The following is a 25,759-nucleotide window of genomic DNA, read 5'->3' as shown; positions in this document are numbered from 1 at the left end:
ATCAGAAGTGCTCCATATTTTTTCAAACAGGCCCCTCTTTGATTAGGTGTTCTATGGTGTAGATTTTAGCACAAAAATAGTCATTCTCTTACATCCATTATGCGAAAATTATTTTGTACTTTGTATCATACATGTTTCTTTACTTTTTATTGATATGTGTATCAAATCCTTCGCAGGATATGATATCTGATATCCCTCCAATCTGGTAAAAGCTGTCCAGGTTGTAAACATTGTCCCTGATCCTATTATAATGTCTTTTTAATAGCATAGATAAGTGATAAATGACATGTTTTTAATGATAATGAGATTCATGAAGTCTGTTTAGAGAGCGTGTTTTTTTAGTATGCTCGAGTATGCTATCTTTGATTGAAACTTAATCCTAATTTGGTGATACTGTAAACTACAGTTCTGTGGTATCATTTAGCAGCTCTAAAAAGCTTCTGAAATTTAAAGATGAGACTAGTATCAAGGAAATTTCTGCTAACAGTTAGAAAGATTAGTACACTTTAAAAGAGAAAATGATGTTACAAGTTATGTAACAAAAACTTGAACTCTCTTTAAAAAGACTTAAATGTGTAGATTAATAACGCAGTGGCAAATATGGTATGTGGCTTGCAGAAATGTAATTTGCAGCTGTTATCTAGTTGCGTTTAAGTTGCAATTCTTGTAAGCTTAAGACATTAGCCTTTTCTTAAATGATAAATCTTTTGAAACATCTACAAATGTAGACTAGTGTATTTAGATTACACTGTGAGTGAACATCTTGGATGCCCTTGTATTCATTTTACCTTTCTGAATTGTATAAGATGAGATTAATGTGTGTATGTGGGTGCACTCATACAAGAAAAATTATGGGCAAGCAAGTACTTCTGTAGAAATCTTTTCTGAGCAGGTTATTGCAGCAGTCTATCTTGTTCAGTTGGCTTGATTTTATATTCTTATGTCTACTGATCAGATTCTTCAGAGTACAGTCACTCGTCATTTTTTTCATCTGCTATTATTAAGCTTTACTTATCTTTCTAATGTCATAATTACCATTTGCTTGCCTGCGGGTGAGCAAAAGTACTATTTGGCTGTCCTATAGTATCGGTAATATTCATTGACAAATGACAACGGTCATTTCTTTCTTGGATAAGAGATCATATCGTTAACTAATTTAATTGTCCTTTATATCTTAATAAAGCTAGACAGAGAAAGATTATCGTGACCTCCTTGTACTTTTCAGGGACGGTGCTGGAGTGATTCAAGTTGTGCAACCACAAATGGGCCAAACAAGGACCCGGCTTTGTAAAATCGCATAAGGCCTAGGTATTCTTTCTTCGTTCTTGTACTGTTTCTTTCTGTTAATTAGTGGATAAGGTCACAACCTTAATGAGTCTTTAGTATACAGCTTTAAAGTGCAAGTGAGAGACGTTAGAGACATGATGAAGACATATTTATGGACGATAATCCTTGATGAGTCTATAGTTTCCAGCTTTAGATGTTTTCGGGTCCTTAATATTTCTATTTATGTTAGTAGTTAGTACAACTTAATATTAGTGCAACAAACTTTCTGAAGGGACACATGACAAAGTTTGTTGTCGCAACTATACACATCTGGTTAGGGCAATACTAATACCAACATCTTAAAGCATCAAATCTTAGAAATTGAAGATGGAATGGCGGTGGCTTTTTGAAGCTAGTGGACTTGGGTAGTCCCAGCCTATGACGGTTTTTTGGCAAAGATCTTGCATATAGACTCCACTTGAATTGACTTATTATGAAATTAACAGTCTCAAAACATAAAACGGTGTACATAGACTTTTGGTTATTAAAAGAATGATACATGATCACATAAGGATATCATGCTTTTGAGGTTTCTCATCGGACACGTATATGTTGATTAGGATTCCTTATGGGAGGACCAGAAATGGCTTTATATTAGCTTAATAAAAGCAACCTTTGAAAACTCTAAAATGATCCCTCTGCAACCAAGTTGCAGAGGTCATATTCTACAGATCTTGGCCACATACAAACTGGGGATGTTGCTGATCATTAGTTGAGAACTACGTATGCCTATTTTCGAGGAATCTGTACGACTCAAATGGGGTTGGAATCCTTATCATTCGGTATATTTCAAAAATTAGTATGTGGATCCTTTTCTTTCCGGTGGTCCTTCTTCCAAGTTGTGACTTTTAGACTCTCAATGGTCCAATGTATTAAAATTACCAATGAAATATCAATGAATTTAATCGATCAGATTAGAATCGTTTATCTTCACAAATAGTTGTATGATCTCACCAGCCACTCCTGATCATACATGGATTACTATCTCATGAGAGGTAAATGATCTCACCAGCCACTCCTGATCATACATGGATTACTCTTCAGTTTAAAACTTTGAACTTGTTATTCTGACTCGTGTTTTAAACTTCGAGGCTAACCATTTTTTCATGCATCAGGACTGTAAAGAGCCTTCAAGGTATTGTTAAACTAGCCAAGTTAATGTATGGACAGGCTCGTTTAAGTTCAGCTCAGATCCTTGTACAGCAAGCTGAATTGTGCCAAGTTTTGAGACGCGAAACCTCAGTCTATGAGAAGAGGGGTATCGACAGTGAGCAAGTTCAAATTCTTGACCGGCCTTAAAAAATACAGCATGGCCCTGCAAATTATCTTCAACGAGTACGAAAGATTCTGTTCATTCAAAATGGCGATAACACGTATGTGGCTTACACGATTATAACGACGATAAAAAGGAAAGGGGGTACAAAGAGGGGACCAACAGGATATGGAGTAATTCAGTGTATCTCACCAGTCATTTATCATCTTGATCAGTTGGATGTTCGACTGATGTTGTAGGTTGTATTATGTATTCTCATGATGTGGAATTGTAATCACTTGAATACACAAACAACTTTGTACTATGACTACAAGATTCTTTTGTAGGACATTAAGATATTGTGGGACATTGATTTCTCATATCCTTATTTGCAATTTTAGCAATTGTCAGGCATTTTAATCCAAACTTTAAAACTCCTTTTTTTCAACTAAGGTGTGTTTGGTATTGTTGTTGCAGACAGTAACAGCAGATTTTCGCTAAAAAACAGTTAAAAAACTGTTTGGTAAAATTTAAAAACTGCTTTTAGGAAAAATGTTTTTGGCCTAAAAGCTGTTTTTAGAAAAAACAAGTCCCCCGTGCTTTTAGAAAAAACTGTTTTTCAGCTGTTGCGGGAAGCTGATTTCACCATTAAACCTTACCAAAAACATCATTATTTTTAATTTTTTGCATCAACACATATACGTATCAAAAAAATTACCAAACAGTCATCTGATTTTTACAACAGTACTTTTTTCAGCAACATTTTTTCTAACAGCACAGCAATTTTTAACAGCAATCCCAAACAGAGACTAAATGCACATGATAATACCACAACTTCTCAAACTGTTTCAGTTAGAATTTGCAATTCAACGAGATGTTGAGGTGTGTTGAGTTGCGGCTTGTTCAACGAGGTGTTGTAGTGCAGCTTGTTGCTCGTTCATTTCGCACATTTGTAACTCGAATGTTTCCTATCTTTTATCTGAAAGGTTCCTTCAAAAAAAATTATATGTGGCCATGTGATATTAGAAGGATATATTCCCTTGGGGCTTTGGGGGATTTTAAAATAGGGAAAAAAAACCCTGCAAGCTAAATATTGATGATTGATATTGGGCTTGGAAAAAATAAACACTGCATATATAAAACCGAGTACGTTTTTTTTCAGACCATCACAAAAACCCATTGGGTTCTAAGACCGAATCACGCCAATGTGTCTATGCTAATCCATTTTGTAGGACTGAACATGGGCCGGTTCGAACCATATATTTCGAAGCATTTTTTCGGTTTTTAAAATTAAAAAAACTGTAGCCGTAATCCAACCATCGATTTCACTTTCGGCTTCAGTTTAAAAAACTTCATTTCGGTATATATTGGTCGATTTCTGTTATAAAACCGTTTAAAAATAAAATTCTAAAATCAAACCATCGATTTCAGTTTCGGTTTAAAAAACTTCATCTCGATTTATATCGGTTTGGTTTCTGTTATAAAACCGGTTAAAAATAAAAATATAGGAAAAATATAACGAACATAACAAAAGAAACTTGAATTTTAAAAATTTACAATAGGAGTCAAAATTTACTTTCAAATACTTTGGCAAAAAGAAAAAATACTTTCAAATAAGGCTACAGAGTATTTCAATGGACAGCATTAGATAGCAAGAAAATTACAGAACTTCAATGTTGCAGTAGGCTTAAACAGGACTGCATAAAAATGAAACTCATAACCCTTAATTTGCTCAAGTCAGACGTGATAATTAACACCAGCTGAAGCCATTGGGTTGAAAAGAAAAGATTGATACAAAGGTTGTGGAGACTCAATGGCATGGTTTGAAAACTCGAAAACGATACCTCTGCAACAGATCATGGCCACAACTCAAACGGTCGGTAATGTCTGGCAGTTTCGTTTAAGTTCCTCAGATTCTTGCGCAGCAGGCTCAAATGATCAATAGAGCCGGAGGGCGCTATAGCATGATCAAAGAAGAACGAAGGCGCTATAGCACGGGGTGAGTTCTCTCCGGGGGCGCTGAGATAGCACGGGGTGAGTTCTTTCATATCCTCGCTTATACTATTCACAGGGGGCGCTGAGATAGCACGGGGTGAGTTCTTTCATATCCTCGCTTATACTTGTGCATCGTCCCAGGTCCTCTCATTTCAGACCAAGTATTATGTTGTGGAAATATGAAATAAAACTCAGTCCTCATTTCAGAGGAAGTATTAGATAGCATTCTAATTTCTAATTAAACACAGTAAATCAAATTTATTCATCACAAGACCTGGGCATCCAAAATCAGAAAAGCAAAATACCGATAAACAAAGCATTTCATAAGTTCCGATGAGCAAAACACCGATGGATAAAGCTTTCATAAGTTCAATTGACTAGATAAACGGAAAATAATAAAAGCTGATACTTAAACATTAGCGCTAAACATAGATGCTACTTAGCTTAAAACATCATACTTAAACTTAATCCCCGCTAATCAACCATCTAGATCTTAATAATCATCATTTCCTCCACGGCTTGAATAGCGCGATCCGCCGCCACCACCACCGCCTCCATAACCACCTTCACGACGACCTCCACCATAACCACCACCACCGCCACCACCATAGCCACCTTCACGACGACCTCCACCATAACCACCACCACCGCCTCCATAGCCTCCTCCACCTTCACGACGACCACCTCCACCGCCACCACCACCTCCACGAGACTGAGCCTCATTAACAGTAATGTTGCGTCCATCAAGCTCCTGTCCATTCATTCCTTCAATTGCATCGTTCATCGCCTTCTCGTCCTTGAAGGTAATAAATCCAAACCCCCTCGACCTCCCTGTCTCACGATCATTGATTATCTGCATACATAACAACACATCCATCAGTCTCAACAATAAAAATCACACTATCATATCTACAAATCAGATCTAAAATGTATATCTACAAATCTTACACACCTTTCGAAATCTACAATTCCTAAACAACATCGGAAAATGATAATCCTAAACACAATCGGGAAACGATAAATCCTATACACAATCGGAAAACGATAAATCCTATACACAATCGGAAAACGATAAATCCTATACACAATCGGAAAACGAAAACTCCTATACACAATCGGAAAACGATAAATCGCAACAATCAGAATCAACAACAAAAATCACACTATCATGTCTCTATCATCAGATCTAAAATGTAAATTTATAAATCTAAACACATGAGGAAACTTGTAAATCCAAAACACAATCGGAAAACGATGAATCGAAACATACCGTAAAAAGCATCAGAAAAACAGTAACATTATAAAGGTAACAGATCTAGGAACAAAGAATAGTAACATCACAAAACACAGAGAGAGATTCGGATCCGGGTCGGATCCAAATACTGGACCTTAGAATCAACAACATCGCCGAACTGAGAGAAGGCATCTTCGAGAGTCCGATCAGTGGTGGCCCAGGCAAGACCGCCTACGAAGCACCTGTACTCAACATCAGCTGAAGCCATTGAGAGTGAGAGAGAGAGAGAGAGAGAGAGTATAAACCCTAATTCGGTAATTAGGGGTGGTGAGGAGAGGCGGTGAAAATGAAAGAGGGTTTTGGGGTGTTTATATAGGGGGTGAGTTGGGGGTTTAACTAGTGTGGTTAGAGTAAACTGTGCGGGGACTCGAGCCCGGGTTTGTGAGATATTTTCATCCATCAAGATATTTTGGATCGAGACACTTTCGTGTTTTTTTAAAATCGGTTCGATTAACCGGATTTGATGAATTCGGTAATTAATTGGTTCGATTATGTATAAATAAATTTAGAATTATGTTAAATTAGGATATAAATATGTATAAAATTAATTTTAATCAATTATTACGATGAATTCCCGAAAAAAGTATTACAACGCTAAAATTATATAAATATGTTAATTATATATATAAATAAATAAATAACTCAAAGCGGAAATTGAATCAAAAATTAATTATTTTTGGTACCATGAAAAATTGTAAATTTTAATTATGTGTAAGGTTGTAAATCGAGTTTAGGTGTTAGTAAGAAGCTCAAAATCGTTGAAATATGTATTGAACTCGATTAAAACTTGACTTAAAATAGTAAATATTACTTGACTCGAACTCGTTTATAATTTCATATAAATATTTCTTATTATTTATATATTGATAATTAGTTAAATTTTTTATATTTTTAATATTTGTTATTATTAATTTCATTTGTACATGGATTGTCTCAAACTATATAACCCAGCTCGTTGACAAGTAAACTCGGCTCAAGTTATATATTAAACGAGTTGTGTTCGATAAGAATTTGAACCTTGTTTAATTTAAACGAGGCTTTATTAGACAACTCAAAATTATTTAGTGAACATCTGGCTTGACTCGAATTATAGTCATATTCACAAATGTATCGAAATAAATAAATCTAGAAATCATAATTCTTATTAACAATCATTTATATGCTTTATTAATGTAACAAATCAACAATCTCCGAACCGGGGGAAACGAATTAAATCATTTTGCTTTTTGGTTAAAATCAAAATCAAACATCCTCAATTGTCAAAATTGAAAACTGTAATCAAGTCAATGTTTAGTTTTGACTTTAAAAATATATTCAATTCATTTAAGATATTTAAAGAATATAAATAATTTTAAATTACAGAATCAAACATATAATAAAAAATATGAATAAAAAACTTAATTCTTAACTGAACATTTCCGCGGCAAGATTAAAATACCTCTCTCGCGCCCTCTCTCTCTCTCTCTCAAAAGCCAAGAAAATCTTTCCCTCTCTAAAACAGACTTGATCAAGAATTTTTATTGAGCTACAACAAGAACCCTACAACAACACGCACATACACACAAAATGTGTAAGTATACATCAACAACACCATCAAAACATCATTCAAGAACACTTCTTGATCAGTAAGTTGAAAAAATGTGCAATTTTTCAAGATTCTCACTGCTTTTCTTGATATTATACTTACTCTTCGATTCTACATTTCAACATTTTCAAGTTGTGCCATTGAGTTCTTATACTGAGCGTGTTTCTTTACTTAAACTAAGAGATTCTTTAGGTTTAAGATATCAAGAATGGCCTATTAAATCTGACCCTTGTGCTAATTGGGTTGGTGTGAATTGTGTGAATGGTAGTGTTGTTGGGATTAATATTTCTGGGTTTAAAAGAACAAGAATTGGTAGACAAAACCCTCAATTTAATGTTGATTCTATGGCCAATTTTAGCTTTTTAGGGTATTTTAATGCTTCTAGGTTTTCGCTTCCCGGGTCGATTCCGGAGTGGTTTGGGATTAGGTTGAGGGGACTTAAGGTTCTTGATCTTAGAGGGTGTTCGATTGTTGGTGTTATTCCTAATAGTCTTGGAAATTTGAGTAGTTTGACAGCTTTGTATTTATCTGATAATGGGCTTAATGGTTCTGTTCCCGAGAGTTTGAGTTGGTTGGAGGGTTTATCGGTTCTTGATTTGTCGAGGAATATGCTTGTTGGTTCTGTTCCGGCTTCTTTTGGGAGTTTGAGGAATCTTACTTTGCTTGATATGTCTGGGAATAAGTTGTCAGGGTTCATTCCTCGTGATATCGGGTATTTGACAAAGTTGGAAGTATTAAATCTTTCTCGTAATGGTTTGTCTTTTTTAGTACCTCCTCAACTTGGTGATCTTTCTAGTTTAGTTGATCTTGATCTGAGCTTTAATTCTTTTTCGGGTTCTCTTGGCACGGATTTGAGAGGTTTAAGGAATTTGCTTAGAATGGTTTTGGGGAACAATCGGTTAAGTGGGTCGTTGTCGGGTGACTTGTTTGCTGAACTTACTCAGTTGCAAATTATTGTTTTGAGTCACAATGATTTCGATGGGGAGTTTCCTGATATATTGTGGTCAATTCCTGGTGTACGTTTTCTCGATGCCTCTGGAAATAAGTTCACCGGGGCTCTTCCCAATAGTAGTTTGGCTGCTACTGCCGGTCCTGCAGTATTTAACCTCTCAGATAATATGTTTCATGGAGAACTTATGGATGTATTAAGGAGGTTCAGTGTTATAGACCTGTCCAACAATTATTTCAAAGGGAAAGTTCCGGAATATGCTCGCACTAGTGCAACATTGAATAGAAATTGCTTTCGAGGCGAGTCAGGTCAGAGGTCTGTGGCAGCATGTGCAACATTTTATTCTAAGAGGAAACTGCCATTTGATTATTTTGGACTGCCTGTGAACCAACCTCCTCCACCTAAATCTGACGAAAAGAGCCTGAGGAACACAATCATATTGCTAGTAGTTCTGTGGGGTCTAGGGTTTATTGTGGTTGTGATAATTTTGCTGGTATTGCTGATATTATGCACTCGTAAGAGGCAAATAACAAGCCAAAGAGTCACCGATGCTGGGCCTCTAGCTACAGATGCAATCCCTGGAGAATATTTACAACTTACAAGCTTAGGCAAAGGATTTAAATATCAGCAGATTCTCCGGGCCACTAAAGAGTTCAGTGATGTGAACCTAATCAAAAAAGGGCATTCTGGGGACCTCTTCCTAGGTGTCCTGGAAGGTGGTGTTCGCGTAGTGATCAAAAGAATTTCGGGTCCTGTCAAGGATGCTTACTTGCCAGAGTTGGACTTTTTTAGCAAAGTTTCCCATCCCAGATTTGTCCCTCTTCTGGGACATTGCTCGAAGAATGAGAGCGAGAGGTTTCTAATCTACAAGTATATGCTGAATGGGGACTTGTCAAGTTCTCTGTACAGAACAAAGAGTTCAGATGGCAACAATTTACCGTCATTGGACTGGATAACAAGATTAAAGATAGCTACAGGAGTTGCAGAGGCTCTATCTTATCTCCATCATGAATGTACTCCTCCTCTTGTTCACAGGTATTTAATGATTAACATATGCTTCCCGTTCACCTTCATGATAAAAAACTAGTTTTCTCTTACGCTGCTTATACTGACTCAGTTGTGGGGGTGTACTGTTAACACTTTGCATATGAGAGTAGTTTTACTCCTTGATTATTGATTCCGTGTCTTAATACTATAAAGATCACAGCTCAATTCTGTTCATTGTATCTAGATATGCCGGTGTACACTCTCCTTGACAGTTAACACGTAAAATTATATAGGAAATTCTTTGATAGTGGAATTAGGTTTCATATTCTTTCAGTGCATTATTGTGTCGCTTTATTAAATGAGTTAAATACTTAATATATATCAAAACAAACAAACCTTACATCTATCTTTGATATAACTTATTGAACTGGTAAAACTTCAAACTTATGCAGCTATGACTCCTACTGTTTTCTTAGTAAATAACCAAAATTTTCAAATATGTCGTATATTTCCAATATTGCACACTTCTGTTGGGAGTATCGCGCAGGTGATGTAGTGGATGAATTCGTTATTAGTTTTCCTTCTCGTGGTTCCTGCTAAGAATGTCAACTTTTCAGTACCACCAAATAAATTTGTTTCTTATTTACATAGACAGTGTCAATATAAAGACCAGAATTCATTAAAATTTGCATGCAGATCCAAAAGAAAACGTGAACCAAGATTTAAATACTGCTTAGGAAAGATTGAGGCCTGCAACAAACAAGTTTCGTAAAATTTTCCCAAAAACATCCTGTTACTCCCATCAGATGTATAATTATTGTTAATGTTGCATCTTGTTTAATACAATTTTATTAATTTTTTTTACTGTATGGCTTGCTTGAAGAGACACTTTTATTAAGCTAAACAAAAGTTATGTGCAAGTCTTTATTTATATAAGTGATATATTCCCCAACCCAACCACATTTCTGACCTAAATACTAGATGAGTTTTTCACTACCACTTATAAATTATGGACAAAGCTACTTGACAACCACTTCTTACTAAGGGGGCGTTTGACTAACTTATTCTCTGACTACTAAGTTAAGGCTTGCTTCCAGAATTACCTTTAAGCTACTTTGTTCTGAGTTCTGATTAGCAAGCCAAAAGCAAAAAAATATTTAGAGGATTATGTATGTCAAGCTTAATATTGCCTTTGTGGAATCTCTATGCCGCCACATGGAATGATAGACCGATACTCAGTTATGTATTTCAAGCTATAAACTCCACTCTTCGCGTGACCCCTATTCCGCCACATGGTGAGATATGCAAAAGTGCATTCATATGCAACCAAGGGGATTCAAATTGACGACATTAAGATAAGGGATTATATTGCCTAAATTAACAACCATATCCTCCAAACCAATAAGCTGTTGGGGCCTCAGTATGCATTTAAAGCTTAGTAGCCCAAACTTTAGACTGAACTGGATTAATCAGATATTTTTATAAATGGTTTATTTGTCAAGTGTCAAAAATGATAAGCATAAGAGACAAAAAATAATATTCTCAATAGCAATGTGTTAGCATGCAACCAATAAATTGCTACCTTGTTTTACTAAAAAATGTGTTCGCTGAAAGGCTGAAACTGAAACCAATTATATGCATTCTATATGTTCTTTGGTTTTTGAAGAGATGTTCAAGCCAGCAGTATCTTTCTTGATGATAAATTTGAAGTTCGGTTGGGAAGTCTGAGCGAGGTTTGTGCTCAAGAAAAGGATATTCATCAAAGCAGGATTACCAGGTTGCTGCGGTTACCACAGTAAGTGAATCTTTTTGTCTTGCTTTAATTTTTTTCTAGAAAAGAAGAGATTAATCCACATTCTGCTTTGTGTCTGTGTCTTGATGTGAGTTGAGCTGAAATATAGGTGATTGATATCCTGCCTAGTGATTGTAAGTTATGGAGAGAAAGTCTGCAGTAAAAAACGCTTAAAATTTTAACCTACTTATTTAAGGGTGTAATAAAAATAATAAGATGTTTGATTTGGTCAATAATTCTTTCCTTTCCATCCAAAGTTGGAAAATTTGGCTGGACAGCAGAAATTATTGTTTACCTTTTCCCATATTTGTTTAACAAAAAAAAAAGCCAAATTGGAAAATCCTCATGTAACTTTTTTTGTTGTTTAATATATAACTCATTTGGAACTAATATTTAATTGAATTAGAAAGGATCCCCCTTGCAGGCCATTTACCCATAGGCTCACTGTTTAAGGCAGGTATTTTTATCTTTCATTGCACATAGATTTAGAAAGAAAATATAGCAGCTATTTTATTTTTTAAATCCTATATGCCCATGTAAATGAGACAAGACAATGTTGTGGGGGATTACATGCCAGATTAATTGTATTCTGGACCGGAGGAATGAATTTATTTGAAGGGGCTCATTCCGTACCAGAAAAGCCTATATAGTATATATGAACAAGGATCTATAATTTCCCACGTTAATACATCAATGTTCAGAAAAACAGAATTCTCAGATGATCAGCCTGACTACCGAGTAGCATTCAATAAAATAAGAAATGCTACTCTGGAATATGTTAGCGAGATGTGACTTAGGTGTTTTAGAAGAGAGTGAAGTTCAAAGGAAACTATGGTAATGTGCAACAAATAATTTTTGTCCTCCTGTATTAGAGTAGGACTTCAACATATTTTTTATGGACTAGTATTTCTCACATGAAATACAAATTTTGAGTATTAAGTACTCAATTTTCTTAGAAAATATAGTTTGTTAGTCAAAACTTCTTTTCACAGTCATTTATGCAGAAATTTTCCTAAACAAAGAAAAAGGTCAGAACTATATTGTGTAATTTCTTTCATAAAATCGTAAACATTAGTCGCTCATTGACCAGGCGACATTATTAAATTGTTTGCCACATGGAAGGTGATCACCCCTTTATTTTTAATTATTACGTATGAAGTTGCATTTGGCGAAAACAAGATTCTTTGCTCTTCTGGTGAAAAATTAAGTGGGCAGGCCTCATCCATCCACTTCATGTTTCTTTTCTGTTTCCTTTTTTCTCTTCTTTACTCTTCTGTTCTTTTGAATATTGTAAAACGTCTTGGTAGTAGAGGGTAGCCATCATGGGTGAAACATTCCCTCCTTTTTCTCCTACAGTTCTGTTTTCTTGTTTAAGATTGTAATACTAAATTTATCTCTTTTCTATTTGCAGGACATATGAACAAGGTCCTTCAGGTACGATCATTATAATATTTCCGATTAACTGAACTAATTTTAGTTGTTGTCTGCTTATAATATCATTACACCATCCTATACCTTGTATTGCTTTACAACTGCGAGAATTCTGCCATAACGTCCTATACCTTTTATTGTTTTATATGATTGTATCTTCTCTACCATGAGAAGATTCTATTCATATTAATGAATATATGTCGGGAATAGGGAATAAGTAGCAGTAGTAGTATATACTGTGGTGATGTTTTATGGTGTGGTGTGTGCTAGTATAAGTCAACTAGGGGTAGTTTGGTCTTTACAATCTTGTATGGTGCTGGTCTATATAATCCAGACTAATGTTCTGTTTCTTTTATGCATTATGAATATATGAAAATGGAACTTGTTCCACAAGTCTCTCTCTTCTCTCTCTAGGATTTCTCTCTAAAAATCTATCTTCTTCTTCAAGTTACTATCTGATTCTGTCTCTCTCTCTCTCTCTCTACAATTTCTGACTCTATCTCTCTGTTTCTGCCTCTAATCTGCTGTTTCTCTCTGTTTCTTTGCTATATCTAGCTGTTATCTATCTCATAGAACTAGAAAATACCAAAAACATTTACAAAACTGGTTCAGGAACCACCAATTCCTGACAATACATAAGCTGTTAGCGCATGTGACTTTCCTGATAGCAGGCAAATAATTCTTTCATATTTAAGTCTTTGTTCTCAGATGCACATCCAATTTTACTGTATTTCTAAATGGCATTTCCTATATGAAAATTGATAGGTACACCTACCACAACTTGTGCATATGACGTCTATTGCTTTGGGAAGGTGTTACTTGAGCTGGTAACAGGTAAGATGGGACTGAGCACTTCCAGTGATGGAACCATGAAGAACTGGTTAGAAGAGACTCTACCATACATCAGTATATGCGATAAGGAACTTTTGACAAATATTGTAGACCCGTCTCTTATAATTGATGAGGACTTACTTGAGGAAGTTTTGGCTATAGCCATTGTTGCCAGAGCTTGTCTAAATCCAAGGCCAGCAAAGAGGCCCCTCGTAAGATATATCCTTAAAGCTTTGGAAAATCCTTTGAAAGTAGTAAGAGAGGAGAGCCCTAGTTCAGCAAGGCTTAGAACTGTTTCTTCTAAAGGGTCCTGGAGTGCTGGTCTATTTGGTCGCTGGCTTAGCTCATCTGATGTAACATCAAATCCAGCAGCAATCGCTCTTAACATCGCAGAAGGTGGAATCAGTTATAAGCGCTCAGTAACGCAAAGTTCTCAAGAAAGTGTTCTAAATACTGCTGGAGATCATTTATACATCTTTCCTGGACCACTAGAGGAAGAGATGGTCAGGCTACATGAGGACTAGATGACAAGCTAATAACTCTTGATTCTTTGTCAATCTAGATATTGTTTGTCGGAACCCTTGCATGCACATATTCCAAATTCTGGGTTGCAATCCATTTTCTCGTCACTTGGGATGTTCAGATGCACAGATGATCAGCTCTAGTAATTGCGGTATACATTTGGTATATAAATTCTTGGATATTTCTTGTCTGATTTGGTTCTGATGGAGCTAGAGAAGTGGATAGTGGTGGTCATGTACTTTTCTAGTCGATCATATTGCTGGTCTCGTATAAATTGTAAATCGCAGTTGGTACTTTTACCAGATACAGAGAGGAGAAAGAAAACAACAGGTTATGCTATTCTTGTTAACGTTTTATTTGTGATCTAGCGATTTTTTATTCGAGTGTGGAGTAGCTAACAACACTATTGATACTTAATATTTGCCAATTCTTTGAACAATTTTATTAGCGTTCATTACTATCTTTGCTGCAAACTCAAGTTCCTGGGCCCTAGGTCGTCTAGCCAGTTAATGCCGATTACCGATTTTTACAAACACTGTAGCCGGTTAATGCCGATTACCGATTTTTACAAACACACCTAATTTTCTTTAGCTGGAATGGAAGAAAGGCGAAAAAAGAATGGTTGCCAATCTAAGCGTATACCGATTTTTACAAACACTGTAGCCAGTTAATGTCGATTACCGAATTTTACAAACACTCCTAATTTCCTTTAGCTGGGATGGAAGACTCCTAATTTCCTTTAGCTGGGATGGAAGAAAGGCGAAAAAAGAATGGTTGTCAATCTAAGTGTGGTGTAGGCTATGTTAAATTGGTGTAGGACTGTAGGCTATGTTAAAAATATTATGTACATTTGGAATGTTAAAAAAGTAAGGTCCTACCGAGATTTGAACTCGGGTTACTGGATTCAGAGTCCAATGTCCTAACCACTAGACCATAGGACCACTTGTTAATCCGCTTGTTAGTTACAAAAAATCAATATATGCCACTATGCCATGAACAAACACAGGTAAACATTTCACAGTTTTTCTCAAAAAACTTTCAAGCAGCTCTGCTGGAGTGTTTTAAATAGCAAATAAAATTGGCATGCTTTGCTACTTCGCATCTTTAAATGGTTACTATTTCATTTCTTACACCACACAATTATCCGTCAACGTCTCTTCGACGGTCCTTTGCCCCCATCACTAGGTAACAAAGTAATAGCTTTGCAATCACTTCTTCGACTATCATAAGTTTTGCTACATATACAAGGAACCCTTTTTGGCACAAAAGTCAGACAAATTTGATATATCTGCAATTTTAGGGCTACTTGTTCTGTTATCGAACATTTTATCCAAGATTGATTCCTTATAGTAACGCCGTCATGAAGGGTACCACCACAAAAAATCATTTCTACCGACCTTGCCATGAAGAGATTGATTTCGGAACACGCATGATTGAAGTTGAGGTCTTCTCCAACCTGCAGCATACTACATTAAATTGTTGTATAAACATGAAGATAGTGAGAGGTGGAGGGAGCAAGAGAGAGCAGAACCTAGATATTTCATCAACTGCCTTTACAACTTCTGATGAACTCGTCTCAAGAACTTGACCTCCTACAATAATCTCATCTAAAATTGTATGCACCTGTCAGTAAACAGACATTATTGAACTGGATGATTTATTGCTATAAAATTTTAAGGCTCCATTGAAAAATCATGTGAAGTGTAATTGATAAGGACGGGAAACGACATATAGTCAAAACAAGTGGCTGAATAAAATTCAAATTTTAAGGCTACCGACCCCCACTTTGGTGCTTACTGCATAGGTATATAGTCTAATATAGATAACAAAAGAACTGAAAGTATTATGTATTTATGAACATATTAAAACAGCAGAACTTCAGCCATTTAAGAACTGAGTATCCCTAGAAATTTGAGACATAATGATTGAGTTTACCTTGTTAAAATTGAACACTACGTCTAGCTCACACACATTACTGAAGCACTTGTCTAATGTCTCCACGAAAACTGAGATTAAAAGAACCATAATAAATAACAAGATTGAACATGAAAAGGTGAAATATAAAAATATACTTGTCCCATTTCACAGCAGATGTCCCCTTGCAGTCTTGCCTTCAAATTTTACACACTCCAAGGTCTTCATATAGTAATACAGAGTTATAATTACAAGAAATTATTCAAACGTGAAACCTATCAGATCCTTTAAGGTGTATATATGATAGTTACATATTTTTGCTCAAGTTGCGGGTCCTAAAACTAGCTATTTCACTCCATTGGCTTGCTCTGGAGTATGCAGCTCATATTAGCAAGTAAATATCCTCATTTAGTATTGTAGAATATATGACTTTGGCTTAACTAAAAGAAAGATGGATGTTGAAATAGTGAAAGCAATCAAGTACTGATGTATCCAACTAAGGGTGCAAACTATGGAGCTAAAACAGCTGCATTCTTTTAGAGTGGTAGAGAAGAATAGTCTGCAAGTATAAGTAACAAAATAGTTTGATATTTGAAGTTCTTAGATACTAATTAAAACTTCTTCTAAGTTTCAACTGTTACTGACAGTATTGTATTGATACACTACAACTGAACAAGGTAATCGAAAAAGAACATACAGCTCAAGGGTTTCCAACATGTTGCTTGCTCAGATTCACTTTTTTGAGTACCTCGTATTCAGAGCTTTTTACTCATCTACTTTTTTCGGCATTATAGGTTTTAACATTTAGTGCATAGGGAAAAGATGCTTAAAATTTTCATAACTTAGTGAATGATCAAGCAGGTTTACATACGCAGAAATGTGCTCTTGTTACAGTACTAGAGCATAATAATTACAGTGAAGTACCTTGCATAAGGTCTAAGATGGCTAGCTCATTTTCGGCAGCATCAAATACAAACACAAAGTACAGTGTAGCAAATGTCTTGTATACAAGACGAACATCCTGCATGTAAAGATGAACGTAAAAATGTCACCTATCAAGCTCTCACCACAACTTAATAAAAAGTGTAACATAAAAAATCACAAAATATTTCCACAAATAACTAGACCAAAAACGAAAAAAATGCATAACCGAAAGAAGTCAAAGGAAGCAACATACTGGTCCAAAAATCGATTCCACATTGACAAAGTTGCTCACGTTATCAGCTCTACTGCATAGAACTGCATTTAAACAAATGAAAAAGTACAAAATCCCAAAATCACTCGAAAAGTAGCAACAACTAAATTTACCTACAGAATGAAATTAAATAACAACATATACCTAGTGATTCACCAATCTACCGCAAACAAATTTAAACAAACCCTAACATCGAAATAGTTGAGCTGTAAAAAACTAAAATTCTAGTAAAAACAGCAAAAAATACAAGATAAAATACGCTCCACATATATTAGTCTGAATTATTTTCAATTTTCACTACTTCTAATTTCTCACTAAAAGAACGAAAGTTTAAACGCAAAGTGTTGCGAGTTTTGTGTGAGTTTACACATTTGGCAAGGCAGATTGAGCTGTGAAAACTGAAAATCGAATACAATCGGTGATTTGGTACATACAAGTAGAGGATGAACTAAACTCCGTATATAGTTCAAATGATCCATGCTGCTTCTCTACAGGCTATTTAAATCAATACTATCTAAATCTACCGCAAACAAACATAAACAAATCCTAACATCAAAACAGTTGAGCTTTAATATCCGAAACTCTAACAATTGGCAATAGAGATATAGTCTGAATAACTTTCAATTTTCACTACTACTAAATTCTGCATCAGAAAATAACGAAGGCTTAATCGCAATTAACGAGAACTCAAGTGTTGCGATTCTACGCCTTTTTAAATCGATATTATATAAATCTACCGCAAACAAACATAAGCAAACCCTGTTAAAATCCAAATTTCTAAAACAATTGGCAAAAGATAATTAGTCTGAATCATATCCAATTTTCACTACTTCTAAATTCTCCATTAGTAAATAACGAAAGCTTAATCGGGATTAATGAGCACTCAAGTGTTGCGATTATACACCTTTTAAAATCGAACATCTGAGCTGTAAAACCTGAAATCTAATACAATTGGCAATAGACAGATACAGTCCAAATCATTTCCAATTTTCACTACTTCTAAATTCTCCATTTAAAAATAACGAAGACTTAATCGCGATTAACGAGCACTCAAGTGTTGCAATTATACGCCTTTTAAAATCGAACATTTAAGCTGTAAAACCTGAAATTCTAATACAATTGGCAATAGCCAGATATAGTCCGAATCATTTTCAATTTTAACTACTTCTAAATTCTACATTAGTAAATAACGAAAGCTTAATCGCGATTAACGAGCACTCAAGTGTTCCGATTATACGCCTTTTAATCGAACATTTAAGCTGTAAAACCTGAAATTCTAATACAATTGGCAATAGACAGATACAATCCGAATCATTTCCAATTTTCACTACTACTAAATTCTCCATTAGTAAATAACGAAAGCCTAATCGCGATTAACAAGCACTCAAGTGTTGCGATTTTACGCCTTTCGGGAGGCAGATTAAGGTCTGGAAAGCTGAAAAATGAATACAATTGGTGGATAAAAGTAGAGAAATGAACTAACTAACCTCCATATATTGTTCGAATGATCTCGTGTTGCTTTTCTACAGGCTATTATAACAATTTCAAATCGTTATGATTGAAAATAATATAAATTTAATTTTTAATTAAAAGTGAATTTAAAATCTGACCTGATATTGGTAGAATTTGAGGAGGCGAGGCTTGCCTTGATCGTTCATTACAATCACTGCTCTTATCATCCTTTTTATTTTCTCAAGTCAAAACCCTTGTTTGATCCAAAAATGATGATAGATGTAGAATAACATGAATAAGAAGTTAAAAAATGGAAATTAATTTAATTTATATATTCATCTTTCTTTCTACGTATCCCAAATCCGTTTCCAAAACTCGTTCCGAATGACATGGCGTAACATTTGTCACATTTAATTTCGTGAGCGACCAGTTCGATCTCATCATCAGGAAAGTTACCAAGTATTATTCTTCTACATCAGTATTTGGGAACCGTTTTGGGGACTCTAGCATTTCTCTTTTAAATTAGTAGTTTTTTCATTATATGTCCATATTTAACGTAGAATTTCGGATTACGGTTTCGGGTTTTGGAGCGGTTTGGTTATAATAAATACAGAAATGATTTGATTCGATTTCCGTCTAAATTTTACATAATTTGGATCGAGATTATTTTGGGTCAGCTCGATATTGATTCTGGTCAATAAATTTCAGAATGAAACCAGATTATTTAAAAAAAAACTAAAGTATGTTTTCTATGTCAACATTGTTAATTTGTTTAAAATATTACAAGAAATTGGGCAACGATGATAATTGCAATAGTTATTTTTTTTATGAAATAGGGAAATAATTAAAATGATCAAATTATTTTTTGTGTGACAGTTGAAATGCTATGCATATCTTTGATCAATTTTTTTTAATTTTTAAGCTGAAACAATCATTTAATATAGATAACTTATAACTGTCTGGCTATAAAAAGTTAAAATAAGCTGAAAGATAGTTGCAGAATCATTTTAAACTTTCAAGAATTACCTAAACAGTCACTGAGGTATTCATCAAGTTTACCACAATGTGGTAGTCACAAAAGGTAAAATGCAAGGGTTTCGATCCACCAATTTATATTTATAACTGTCTGGCTAACAAAAGTTAAATAAGCTGAAAGAAAGCTAAGCAGCTGTCTTAAGATGTGAGGCTGCAGCATTTGAGTAAATGGGATGAATCATATGGCCATCCTTGGGTTCGACATGCACCCATTTGCGTCCGCTGAGTTTGTGACGTTCAAACTTGACATTTCCTTCTTTTAGAGCAAACAGGGTATGATCTTTGCCAATTCCAACATAATTCCCAGGATGAAAACGGGTGCCTCTCTGACGAACAATGATATTTCCAGGTATAACCCTCTGGACAATGAGAGAGAGCGTGTTATAAAACTTAAATTTATATAAGCAGCAGTGTGTTATATATAAGGTAATAATGATTCAGGAGGTCCAGTTTACTAAAATGAACATTTTTACTTACCTCCCCACCAAACTTTTTAACCCCAAGATTCTTAGGTTTTGAATCTCGGCCATTTTTCGTGGAACCTGCAGTCTTCTTCGAAGCCCACCGCCTTAAAATCAAGTTGAAACCCCCTCCAGATGCATCTATGTATCCCAAAATTTAGACACGTGACAAGGACATCAGGTACGGACATTAGAAGGAACTTGGAGAAATAAAGCAAAGGTTCATAACAAGACATACCACTACCAGAACTGTACACAGGAACTTTTGGTACTAGCTCACTGAGGTTTAATCTTCTACAAAATGATGCTGCAATATTCATCATTCTGCCCAATATATATCAGAGAACTGTAAGATAAAATCCATATGGAGCTAAACTCAATCATGACAAATGCTTCATGATCATAGATTTTCATCTAAAAGTCGCAACATCCAAGACTTAGACTAGACGCCTGGACTTAATAACAGTTACACGTTTGTTTTAGCAATATTTTACATATAAAACAACTAAGAGTGCCATCATACTTTGCAAAACAAAAAACTAGAGTACCGACATTGATATAGGGATGCACTATATAAATAGTTAAAGTTTTTTGACTGTATCAGATGCAACATTTTTCATTGTTGTAATACAGTTAAACAAGGAGAGCTGATTATTTTAAGTTAGGCAGCAAGTGTATTGCACTCGGAAAAAATAACCACTACATTTAACACTAGAAATAGAACTACATCTTTTCAGAGGGATACGGGAGAGAGCAATCCCGGCCCAGACACTCTAAGGGGCAAGTTGCCTTTGTTCTTCCAACACTTGGGGTCAGGCTTTCAAATCCTTTCAACCAAAACAAGTTGGCATGAAGTGATCCTTGTAATGCCAGGATAGTCCTGGCGAGGAATAGGCCTCTATCCAGATCTCCTACAACTACCGATAATGATACTTCACAAGTGATTGTACAAGTGAAACATGAAAATTAAATTTTAGAACAAAAGTATTCACGGACGACAAATTATTAGGGTCATGTTCTGATTCTAGAAGCTACCAAACTGGAGCACAAAAAATCAACCCTATACCCAACTAAAAGGAACACTGATGAGTCGTCGATTGAACTAAATCAAGTAAAAATTTACAGGAGTTCATTCATCAAGAGCTCGAGATCAGGTACAAGAATATACAAAGGAACTGAGGGTATTACACTGCATAAAATCACCAAACCACGAAACCTGTGTATAACTCCGTTTTCCTACAACAGATATCAAAACTGCTAACTGAAAACAATTGGCTCGCCCACTGACTATAAAATATTACTATACCGTCTTGCAAAGCTGCCGAAGAGCTACAAACTATACTAATTAACTTCGTAAGTACTATCGACTTAAGTAATTGATACTCCCTCCGTCCCCCTCAATTCTCTACACTGGGGGAGGGGGCTCCGCACACACTTTAATGATCTTACTAAATGTAGTTGCATAATTTTTTTCTTCTAAATAAAAATATAAGTTGAAATTTTTATACAAAAAAAAAATTAAAAATAAATTACGGAACTATATTTTATAGTTGCCTTAAAATGCGTGTCAAACATGTGAAAAAAAATGTAAAAAATGAGGGAGACGGAGGTAGTACTTCATAAGTATTAGCTCGCCAGCATTTTCCATAAAACCCGAGAAGTACTCAATACAAAAAAAATACTGTAAAGTTTGACAAAATGCCAAACACATCACGAGAAAAATACACGTCACGAAAGTACACGAAAGAGATTCATATTACTTAATTATAACAAATTGGTAAGCGTAATTGCAATACATATACAGGGTGATTAGCAATAAGAGTACATGAAACAGATTAACAAAGTGAAGTATTAATCAATTGTAAAGCATGAGAATTGAATACAAAAGAGAGAAATGAAATTACCTTACTGTGCATTCGATTCAGCAACTTCTGTTGTGGTGGTTTTGATTCGGGTTCAACTGGGAGAGCGCACAAGTGTTTTTTAATATCCGCGTGAATGTGGGTCGGGTTACGCGCGCCGGCCCATTGTCCCAATGGATTACTACTTACCAGTGCCGTTCCTTATTCTATTTTCCTCGAATTAACTCCATTCTAAAAATCACCGATTTTATAATTAATTACTGGATTAATAATTAATAGTTCCAATATATATTGAGAAATGTCCATATGACCATCACGTGCTCTATTATTTTCTCTTTAATATTCATAATACCCTGATTATTAGATTACAGCTTTATTACTTTTGTACCCCTCGTATGTTGAGCTGGCAGTTGGTTATTTCCTTTTGTCTGTAATGAACACTACAAATAGCCTAAGAGATGTCATGATAAGGCAGAGTGAAATGTTATCTTATTCACAAAATCAGATCTTCTAGGCTCTCTTCAATGGATGCATATTGAGTCAATATTATAGTAGTATATTTACTCTTTATGGTATTAGAGCCTACCATTGTAAAGACGAGTTAAGAAGATCATTATGTCCAGTTCTCAGTATAAACACTAAACCCATCTATTCTTTCATTCTGTGTTCTTATCTCTTTGTCTTGACTTCTTCACCTTGTTGTTGTGATGGCTGGAAACAGAATAACATTACAGGATTTAGTAAATCCGTTGTACTTACACCCGTCTGATGGAGCAACATCTGTTCAGGTTGAAAAGCTCCAAGGGTCCTCTGATTACAGAGCTTGGAAAAGGGCTATGGAAATAAACCTAGCTTCTAAAAGAAAATTGGGTTTTGTCACATGAGGAGTAGCAAGGCCATCAGATCCAGTGCAAGCTGAGCTTTGGGACACTTGCAACAATATGGTAATTGCTTGGCTTACTCATAATGTATCTCCTTCTATTATGAAATCTGTGATGTTAATGACCACTGCATCTGCTATATGGTCCAATTTTGAAACTCGTTTTCAGTTGACAAATGGGTCTAGAAAATACAAACTAAATAGGGATGTCTATGATTTAAAGCAAGGAACCATGTTTGTAAATGAATATTATACTGCTATGCGTGCCCTGTGGGAGGAATTAGAAACCCTGAACACGTTGCCTACTGTGGTTACTCCCAATGAGGATGTTACAGCCCTGTTGAATGCTATTTCTTCTCAAAAAGAGGAAGGCAAGTTGTTTCAGTTTTTAAATGGTCTTAATGAGGTTTACAACCCACAACGTAGCCATTTCCTATTAATGTCACCACTACCCTCTGTTGAAACAGCATCTGCAGCCTTACAGCAAGAAGAAGCTCAAAGGGAGCTCTTGCAGTTAAGTAAATTAGACAATGAGTCTGTGGCTATGTTTACAAGGTCCAATATTATTAAGTATGATAAGCCTATAATGTGCACTGTGTGTGGTGGTAGAGGTCACAAAAATGATAAGTGTTGGGATGTGGTAGGTTACCCTAAGTGGCATGCTAAACATGGTCAAGGTAGTAGTAACAATGGTGTGAGAGTCAAGCCTCAGTTTCAAAACAATAGATGGTCTTCAGGTCATAATAAGTCAGGGGTGTCGAAATTGGCTGCCACAATTTAAATGTCACAACACACAAATCAAGATGCAGTGTCAGCCTTCTCACCACAACAACTGGCCCAACTTGCTCAACTGTTGCCCCAATTGACCTTGCAACAAAGGGGGTCGGACACAAATGAGGAGTTAGAGCCACCATTCTCTGACATGATGTCTTGTCACTTGGTTAAAGGGCATGTTGATTCTTGGATTATAGACTTTGGGGCCACGGACGATATGACCCCAGACTATGAACATTTAACCAACCCGGTATATCTTGCCCAACCTACTCAAATTAACCTCCCCACAGGTGCAACTGCCAAGATTTCTCACCAAGGCACTGTTACGCTGAACACTGGCTTGACATTACATAAAGTCCTATGTGTGCCATCATTTCAGCACAAGCTCTTGTCAGTAAGAAAGTTGATTGCTGATAGCAACTGTCAAGTGCAATTCTATAGCACACATTGCTTGATAATTGACAATAATACCAAAGAAGTTATGGGAGTGGGCAAAGCACGTCAAGGACTTTATTTCCTGATTGACCATGTCTCTGGAAATGTCACAGAATAGTGGTTGAAACCTGTCTCACCAACATGCCACCAGTCAAATGCTTCAAGTACACAAGACCTTGTTGTTGACAATGTGACTGAGTTTGATAAATGGCATCTGCGATTGGGCCATGCCTCTACATCAAAGTTGAAATCAATACCCTGTGTGAAGCCGTTTGTACACCAGCCAGTAAAAATTTGTGTTACATGCCCGATGTCGAAATTTACCAAGCTTCCCTTTCCGTTGAGCAACTCTCATGCGTCTTCAGCCTTTGAGCCTGTCCACATCGACATATGGGGCCCTTATAAGGTATGCACAAAAGGTAAATTTAAATATTTCTTGACTATTGTAGATGATCACACTCGATCTACGTGGGTCTATTTGTTGCAATTCAAGTCTGATACACTTGTCACGCTTGAAATATTCCGTAAATATGTCAAAACTCGGTTCAATTGTGATATTAAAGTGTTCAGGTCTGACAACGCCCTTGAATTCGATGATTTCTCTTGCAAACAATTCTTCCAGAAACACGGAATTGATCATCAGACTTCATGTGTTAGACGTCCATAGCAGAATGCTCGTGTGGAACGCAAGCATCGCCACATTCTGGAAGTGGCTCGTTCCCTACATTTTCAAGCTGCTCTGCCATTACAATACTGGGGTGAGTGCGTGATGACATCAGTCTATATTATTAACAGACTGCCCACACCAGTGCTGGACAACAAGACCCCATATGAGTGCTTGTTCAATAAACCTCCGGACTACAATGAAATGAAGATATTCGGTTATCTCGCATTTGCTTACAACCCTGCTAAGCTTGGTGATAAATTTGCAGCTCGTGGGGTACCCTGTGTCTTTCTGGGTTACCCTTCTCAGCAAAAGGGCTACAGGCTTCTGAATCTCCTTACTATGCAAAGCTTTATCTCTCGTGATGTCTTGTTCCATGAATTGGTGTTTCCCTTTAAGTCAACTTCACAATGCTGCTATCTACACCCTACACCTCAGGAAAATCCAACCACACCTAATACTTTAGCATATGAAGATCTCTTTCCTTTTACCGAAACCACTATGCTTGATGATCAGTCACATCAACACAGTCCCCTATCCTCCCCTACTCGTCACACGGTTGAAACCTCTGTAAACCCACCTATTCAACCCCTGAGACGCTCTACCAGATCACATGTTGTATCTACATGGCACAAAGATTACCTAACCAATGCACCTATAACACCACAAATCAACATTGTAGCCACTACCTCTGTCCTCCCCAACTTTAGCTGCTTTCTTTCCACTCCCACCCAAAACAGTGACCCGGTATTCTTTAAAGAGGCAGTAAAGTATGCAAAATGGGTCCAAGCTATGAATGTTGAACTTGAAGCCTTGGAACTAAACAACACTTGGGTTATAACCCCTCTCCCACCTGGTCAACACACCATAGGTTCAAAATGGCTCTATAAAACAAAGTTCAATCCAGATGGTTATGTCTTGAAACATAAAGCTCGCCTTGTCATCTTGGGTTGTAAGCAACAGTATGGGCCCGACTACCAAGAAACCTTTGCTCCCGTGGAGAAAATGACTATTGTTCGCACCTTGCTTGCAGTGGCAGCTATGAACGAGTGGCATGCCATTCAAATGGACATGACCAACGCGTTTCTCCATGGAGATCTATCAGAAACAATGTATATGACTA

The 25,759-nt window shown here is 36.1% G+C and overlaps 5 protein-coding genes and 1 non-coding gene across 6 annotated transcripts; 2 read left to right on the top strand and 4 right to left on the bottom strand.

Moving 5' to 3' along the window:
- Positions 1–4,875: 4,875 nt before the first annotated feature.
- On the bottom strand, positions 4,876–6,171 carry LOC141684821 (glycine-rich RNA-binding protein 7-like). Its single transcript, XM_074489950.1, has 2 exons — positions 5,962–6,171; positions 4,876–5,426 (listed from the first exon to the last, which is right to left on the bottom strand). The coding sequence occupies exons 1-2, from the start codon at positions 6,073–6,075 to the stop codon at positions 5,067–5,069; spliced, it is 474 nt and encodes a 157-aa protein (XP_074346051.1). The 5' UTR covers positions 6,076–6,171; the 3' UTR covers positions 4,876–5,066.
- A 1,129-nt stretch (positions 6,172–7,300) lies between these two features.
- LOC141683163 (putative LRR receptor-like serine/threonine-protein kinase At2g16250) lies at positions 7,301–14,391 on the top strand. The gene is made up of 4 exons (XM_074487849.1): positions 7,301–9,436; positions 11,055–11,183; positions 12,592–12,614; positions 13,377–14,391. The coding sequence occupies exons 1-4, from the start codon at positions 7,506–7,508 to the stop codon at positions 13,964–13,966; spliced, it is 2,673 nt and encodes an 890-aa protein (XP_074343950.1). The 5' UTR covers positions 7,301–7,505; the 3' UTR covers positions 13,967–14,391.
- A 442-nt stretch (positions 14,392–14,833) lies between these two features.
- On the bottom strand, positions 14,834–14,905 carry TRNAQ-CUG (transfer RNA glutamine (anticodon CUG)). Its single transcript has one exon. It is a non-coding gene; the product is annotated as a tRNA-Gln (tRNA).
- An 80-nt stretch (positions 14,906–14,985) lies between these two features.
- Positions 14,986–18,836, bottom strand: LOC141682676 (AP-3 complex subunit sigma-like). Its single transcript, XM_074487376.1, has 7 exons — positions 18,684–18,836; positions 18,561–18,603; positions 17,056–17,117; positions 16,803–16,899; positions 15,900–15,970; positions 15,496–15,587; positions 14,986–15,420 (listed from the first exon to the last, which is right to left on the bottom strand). Exons 1-7 carry the CDS (start codon positions 18,750–18,752, stop codon positions 15,354–15,356), a joined length of 501 nt encoding a protein of 166 aa, XP_074343477.1. The 5' UTR covers positions 18,753–18,836; the 3' UTR covers positions 14,986–15,353.
- A 667-nt stretch (positions 18,837–19,503) lies between these two features.
- On the bottom strand, positions 19,504–22,063 carry LOC141684400 (uncharacterized). Its single transcript, XM_074489332.1, has 4 exons — positions 21,926–22,063; positions 20,260–20,345; positions 20,038–20,162; positions 19,504–19,919 (listed from the first exon to the last, which is right to left on the bottom strand). Exons 2-4 carry the CDS (start codon positions 20,342–20,344, stop codon positions 19,686–19,688), a joined length of 444 nt encoding a protein of 147 aa, XP_074345433.1. The 5' UTR covers position 20,345; positions 21,926–22,063; the 3' UTR covers positions 19,504–19,685.
- A 761-nt stretch (positions 22,064–22,824) lies between these two features.
- On the top strand, positions 22,825–23,544 carry LOC141683741 (uncharacterized). The gene has a single exon (XM_074488492.1). The coding sequence runs from the start codon at positions 22,825–22,827 to the stop codon at positions 23,542–23,544; it is 720 nt and encodes a 239-aa protein (XP_074344593.1).
- Positions 23,545–25,759: the final 2,215 nt, after the last annotated feature.

This window comes from Apium graveolens, chromosome 9, assembly GCF_009905375.1.
Source record: "Apium graveolens cultivar Ventura chromosome 9, ASM990537v1, whole genome shotgun sequence".
In the NCBI taxonomy this organism is placed as follows: Eukaryota; Viridiplantae; Streptophyta; class Magnoliopsida; order Apiales; family Apiaceae; genus Apium; species Apium graveolens.
The sequence above is the reverse complement of the archived record's forward strand: the minus strand, read 5'-3'. Positions and strand labels throughout refer to the sequence as shown.

Bases quoted from the DNA above. Each gene is read 5' to 3' on its own strand.
- LOC141684400 (XM_074489332.1), bottom strand. From the start codon at position 20,344: ATGATGAATATTGCAGCATCATTTTGTAGAAGATTAAACCTCAGTGAG. The intron at 20,163-20,259 runs GTATGTCTTGTT...TGGGATACATAG, and splicing joins TGTGTACAGTTCTGGTAGTG to ATGCATCTGGAGGGGGTTTC. The intron at 19,920-20,037 runs GTAAGTAAAAAT...CTCATTGTCCAG, and splicing joins TTAAAAAGTTTGGTGGGGAG to AGGGTTATACCTGGAAATAT.
- LOC141683741 (XM_074488492.1), top strand. From the start codon at position 22,825: ATGGTAATTGCTTGGCTTACTCATAATGTATCTCCTTCTATTATGAAA.
- LOC141682676 (XM_074487376.1), bottom strand. From the start codon at position 18,752: ATGATAAGAGCAGTGATTGTAATGAACGATCAAGGCAAGCCTCGCCTC. The intron at 17,118-18,560 runs GTTAGTTAGTTC...GTTTAAATGCAG, and splicing joins CATTCGAACAATATATGGAG to TTCTATGCAGTAGAGCTGAT. The intron at 15,971-16,802 runs GTACTTCACTGT...TTTTAATCTCAG, and splicing joins CATCTTAGACCTTATGCAAG to TTTTCGTGGAGACATTAGAC.
- LOC141683163 (XM_074487849.1), top strand. From the start codon at position 7,506: ATGTGCAATTTTTCAAGATTCTCACTGCTTTTCTTGATATTATACTTA. The intron at 9,437-11,054 runs GTATTTAATGAT...TGGTTTTTGAAG, and splicing joins ACTCCTCCTCTTGTTCACAG to AGATGTTCAAGCCAGCAGTA. The intron at 12,615-13,376 runs GTACGATCATTA...GAAAATTGATAG, and splicing joins ATATGAACAAGGTCCTTCAG to GTACACCTACCACAACTTGT.
- LOC141684821 (XM_074489950.1), bottom strand. From the start codon at position 6,075: ATGGCTTCAGCTGATGTTGAGTACAGGTGCTTCGTAGGCGGTCTTGCC. The intron at 5,427-5,961 runs GTCCAGTATTTG...TTATGTATGCAG, and splicing joins GCGATGTTGTTGATTCTAAG to ATAATCAATGATCGTGAGAC.